The following is a 5953-nucleotide window of genomic DNA, read 5'->3' as shown; positions in this document are numbered from 1 at the left end:
TTTAACATCTATTTTCTTTGGCGGCTCCTTTGTGGTGCACCCAGAAAAGTTAGCACACTCTTTTTAAACCGTCCTATTATTTCAACAATAAAAATATGACAAATTTTAAAAATAATTTTTCAAATATTTTAAAAAGTAAAAAAGAGTACTGGAAGCTTAAACCATCGGTTGTTTCTAAAACTTAAATTTTTATTTGAAAATCGTTGGACTAAAATATTGAATTTAAACAAATATCTTGTTTGCTTGATGCATGTAGGGATGGCAACGGGTGCTCGCGGGTGCGGGTTTTATACTACCCAAATCCGCACCCGAAATTATCATCCGAACTCAAACTCAAACTCAAAAGCTATTCGGGTGACAAAATAACACCCACGCCTACACCTATTAGGTTCAGATTTTTTCACCCAAACCCAAACCCGCAACAAAATACATAAAATATATTTTTACTACAATTTTCTTACAACTTTCCATAAAATATATATATATATATATATATATATATATATATATATATATATATATATATATATATATATATATATATATATATATATATATATATATATATATATATATATATATATATATTCGGGTGTGATTTCGGGTTTCGGGCGCGGGTTTCACATTACCCAAACCCGCACCCGAACCCAAATCCAATCAACTCGGGTTTTCATCCGTTGACTCGGGTTCGGGTGCGGGTGGGCCCCGCGGGTTTGGGTCTATTTGTCATCCCTAGATGCAGGAGGATAAACTATTCTGCGTATTTTTACCGCTTAAGCTATCTTTAGTAGTTGCTTGACTTAAAGTATTGTTATTAATAAATCTGAGCTAACTACTAATTAACTTGCATCCATGTTATCCATCAAGCTTACCATCTTAGATAAGTTCTTAACTAAACCTGCAAGGACATATATAGATTCACATAACGAAGATGTTTAATCCTGATCTGAGACGAAGATAAGTGGATTTGGAAGTATTTTAATGTTGATATTTTTCAATGGCCTCCACATATCTAGTCTAGAGAAAGAGTTTGACTTCTTCTTTAGTACCTCTTTCGCTTCAGAGTCATCTCCTTTCACTTGTTTGGAGTAGATGGACTTCGTCTAAGATCTTGGTTTTTTCCTGGAAGTTAATGGAGGACATATTTCCTTTCAGGGTCAATATGTTTAAAAGGGGGGGTGTTATCAGACACTAGTAGCCTCGCTTTTCCTTTTTGCGAATTTTTGGCTGGAACTACTTCTCGCCTTTTTGTTACTTGTATTGTCAAGGTGGTATAAAACTTTAGGTGGTTGGGATGACCAGTAGTGATCCACCACGATCTTAGGCTGCTTTTTTAGTTTTTTCTTTCATTAGGAGGTATGACTAAGTTTAGGGTAGGTTACCTTATGGTTTGACATGCTATTATCTGGTCTATTTGGAAATCCCAAAATGATGTTATCTTTAATATTGTCACAAAAATAACAAAAGAAATGGAGGTGAAGAGTATTTTTCTGACTTGAAATTGGATTTTGGGTAGGTTGGGAGAGAACACTTGCACCTTCACGAATTGACTTTAGAATATTATTCTCCATCTAAACCTTAACGGATAAAATATTTTGCTTTGATTCATTGTGTGTTGATGGATTTTCTGCTCCTCTTTTGTTGGGATTCAATATGTTAATTGTGGTTCTAGTTGGTTTGAGCTCTAGTCTGAGAGTACCGATGTGGTTCTATATTAGTGTTGTTTTTTATTTTTATTTTTAATTGTACCCTCCTAGTTTGAGGCTTTCTGTTTCTATCGTGTATCTTATTTTTTGTTTTTTTAGCACTTCTTGTGCTTTATGTTATTTGTTGTAATTTGATCTTTATTCTTTATTAATATATTTATTTTCCATTAAAAGATATAGACCCATATGATGTTCTCCAACAACTTCTCTCATAACTAACTTCACAATATTGGAATGAAGATTTTTTGCAACAAACATATGACAAAACATGCCCCAATATTTGTTGTCTTTGTTCCAATCATTTGAGTCCTACTATAATAAGCTTAGATGAACAACAAGTCATTTTTCTCTTTTCTAGATAATAACAAACTCTTGAAAATCAATGGCATATATGCCTCGACTAGTTACTTGAAAAGAAGATATCTTTAAACTGCTTTTGATCAAACCATTTATAACCTTAACTCGCCTTAGTCTTGTATTGAAGATTTTAACTCGATAATTGGTGCTCATGAGCACAAAGGATCTCATTTTCCTGCCAAGGTCCCAATTGATGATATCCTCAACTATAGTCAAACAGCCTCAATCTTATCCATATCCACGCCAAAGGTCCCAAGTTTACATGGTCTAATGGTAGATAGAGTTCTCAGCACACTAAAAGAGGTTTGACATAACTATTTACGATCAAGCTTGGATTTCTACTTGCAGCACCATCTCTTGTTCAACCTTAATCAAACTGATATCCAATTTTTACCTTATCTATACAATTCTTGATCTCTCACATCTTTAGGAAAGGAAATATATGTGCTGACACTTTTGCCAATACCGACTCTCTCTTAAGGATTTTACTTGGTGGAACACTCTCCCTTTGTTAATTAATAATTTAGTGTTAAACAAGTTAGGTATGTCTAATTAATTTTTTTCTTATTCTTAATTGTAGATGCTTTTATATTGACTCTATTTTGTGGTAAAACGTTCCTGTATGTGTGATGTCTTGACTAATGTCATGACATGCAATGTGTAGTGTTGTGCAAGATTGTATGGTTGAGCTAATACATGTTTTTATTGGATGTCATGCTCGATGTCATGACATCAGTAATTAATAGCAGTGGCTGTTATATTTTAGTTGTTATGTTTCCTTATTTATCTCAGGCTACAATTTAGGAAACTATATATTTTGTGATGTATAGTTTGCGCTAAAATATCTTGTCTACAACATATGTGTGAACACTCTGATGGTGTGGAAATTAGGTTAACTTGGTTAACCCTAATTTATGTTTGGAAGGCCCAAGGCCCAAGTGCTGCCTATAAGAAGATTGATAATCCTACTTTCAGAGGCAGAGATTTTGGCGTGAAGAATTATGTGCTTTGTGTTTATCTTCACGTGTGTTTGTTTTAGTGTTTTCTTGTAATCCAAGTAATTATCACATTGATGTGTGTTTTGGAGTAGGGTATTTTGAGTTGTAATTTGTTGTGTTACTCTAAGCTTTTAAGCATGAGTGTTGTGTCTCTTGATTGAAGCTTTTAAGCAAGATCAAGATTTGTTTGAAGTGTGTCTTCAATTTGCTTTTTACAGTTTTCTGTTTGTTATCACTGCTGTGATTGAGGGGTGGGGGGTGGGGACTCAGGTCTAGCACTAGATTGAAATTGCATTGGGTAGGTCTTAACTGAAGAGTTATAAACAGGTAGTTACCTCTGAATTAATACTGCTTACACTGGATTTCCTCCTTGGCTTGGTAGCTCCCAGAGTAGGTGTTATTGTACACCGAACTGGATAAACAATCATCTGTGTTTTTTACTGTTTTTGTTTACTCTCTGCAAAATTTTATAATCAGTTCTGAAATGGATGTCATAACATCCGATACGACATCCATGTGTTACTAGAATTTTCATTAATGTTCTTTTTAGAGCTTCTTTCTGGAATTGATTTCTCCCTCTTATTGTTCCTCTTTTCAATGCATAAGATTATATAAAAGTAAACAAAATAATACTAATATGCTCTAAGAAATCTATAATTAAAAAGTTTTGTCTTAAAAATAATTAAAAGAATTAATTATATATTTATAATAAATTTAATACACAATTTTTAAAATATTGTTTTTTATTTAGTTCTTACCATGTGTGTTAAGGACACATGTAGCATCACCCAAGATAAAATCATTGACTAGTGTTAAATCTAACCATTTTAATTTTTATCAATTGACTTAGAATTTATAGACTACATTAATCTAATCATTTTAATTTTTATCAACCATTAATTTGAAGAAAAAAATATATAGATATTTGGGGTAATATACCATAATAACTGACGATTTTGTTAAAATAACAACTTTTTACTTTTTACTTTCTATTTGAATAGATTAAAATTATTAAAATTACTATTTTATCTATAAAGTCTTCTATTTACCTTTATTCATTAATTCAATGTTCATCTCCTTCATGTTGAGAAATAGTTAAAAATAAATAAAGATTAAACAAATAATATTAAATTTAATAAAAGAAATTAAAGAATCCACAAAGATTTAAAGTCTTTAAATTCAACTCATGGATAAAATAACAATAAAAAGAAACTAAATAATTTTATAACACATATAAGTAAAAAGATATAAATAAACAACATAAGAAACAAAATTGAATAATACTAAAAATAAAAAATAAAATTTATTTTAAATTTATAAAATAAAAAAAATTAAAGAATATCTTAATTTTATATAAAAATAAAATAAAAATTAAAGAATATCTTAATTTCATATAAAATAAAAAAAAATTGAACAAAATCTTGTATAAATAAAATGAAATATAATAATATAAAAGTATAAATAGATAGATAAATATAGATAAATAGATAAATATGGATAATAACAAATAGGAGTTATCTAAACATGGTGGTAGAAAAATCATTACTCTCTTCCCACCGAACTACAACAACACTAACAAATTCTTTCACACAACCCAATCTTTTCAACCGAGCCATGAATTCTCATCCACTCCACAAAATTCAACTTGAACCCTTTTTCTTATATTCCAATCAAACACTAAACGCCAAAAAACCATCTCGTTAAAACCAAGTCTCTCCCCCAAAACAAAACCCAAAACCCAACGCAACGGCAAAGATACTATCTATATAAACATCGTATACTCCTAACTCCACCTAATAATACACGTTTGTTACATAGTAAATAGTACTAGTTCGATACATAGTTACATACACCTATATATATATATATAGTTAATAACCTTTGTTGATTAATTTCTTCATACCAAAGATATCTATCTATCTATCTATCTATCTATCTATCTATCATGGGTTCTTCTAGAGGTGATTCAGCATCATGGTATTGTGCAATAGCGTTATTGGGTATGATATTATTGGGATCAATAAGGGAAAGTACTGTGGCTGAAGCTGAAGGTGAATCGTCGGAAGTACGAGGGAACCAGTTTGGTCATGATAACAAAGTGTGTGATGAGATATATGTTGTGGGAGAAGGAGAAACACTACATACTATAAGTGAAAAGTGTGGTGACCCGTATATTGTGGAGAGGAATCCACATATTCATGACCCGGATGATGTTTTTCCCGGGCTTGTTATTAGAATCATCACGCCGACCAATACTAGGAAGTTTTTGAAAAGATGAACAACGTTTGAAATTAGTCTAGTAAGTTGTCTTTGTCTTTGTTGTTTGATTGTATACAGATTTTCTAAAGATATAGAAGAAGAAAAAAAATTTGTTTGATCATGTTCATGTTCATGATGATTCATGTATATCTGAATTTTTTGTATTTTGAGAATTTGTATTTTTGTGTAAATTATTGTTATTGATTAACAAAGAGATATACGTCTTGGACTTTTTATTTTGGTTTTTGTGGTTATCTTTAGTTAGATAAAGTTCTTCTCTTCAATTTTATTGATGTTTTTAAATTATATATGGTTTGATTGTTTAAGTGGTTTGAACGTAGTTTAGTTTTGATTTAAAGGAGTTGAATACATGAAAGTTTTACTGTGTGGTTCTTGGTGAGGGTAGGTAGATGGATGTTCTGCCATGGATGAATATTATTAGTACCTATCATGTTCTCTGTTTCTCACCAAGCACGGTGATGTTTCTATGCTGTTTAATGTTTTTTAAAATCTGTGGTCATCTTGATTTGAGACTATAGGATATACTATTCTATGAATTTGCCACCAAATATCGGATATCTCACACAGGATGACATCCGTATCCGAAAAATTAGACAAATATCTATATAAAAA

General features: G+C 31.0%; 1 protein-coding gene across 1 annotated transcript; it reads left to right on the top strand.

Annotated features, from left to right (window-relative positions):
- Positions 1-4626: 4626 nt before the first annotated feature.
- Positions 4627-5556, top strand: LOC131612197 (uncharacterized). The gene has a single exon (XM_058884009.1). It carries the CDS (start codon positions 5007-5009, stop codon positions 5337-5339), a length of 333 nt encoding a protein of 110 aa, XP_058739992.1. The 5' UTR covers positions 4627-5006; the 3' UTR covers positions 5340-5556.
- The last annotated feature ends 397 nt before the right edge of the window (positions 5557-5953 follow it).

This window comes from Vicia villosa, linkage group LG1, assembly GCF_029867415.1.
Source record: "Vicia villosa cultivar HV-30 ecotype Madison, WI linkage group LG1, Vvil1.0, whole genome shotgun sequence".
Lineage (NCBI taxonomy): Eukaryota > Viridiplantae > Streptophyta > Magnoliopsida > Fabales > Fabaceae > Vicia > Vicia villosa.
Note: the sequence above shows the minus strand (reverse complement) of the source record. Positions and strands in the feature narration are given on the sequence as shown.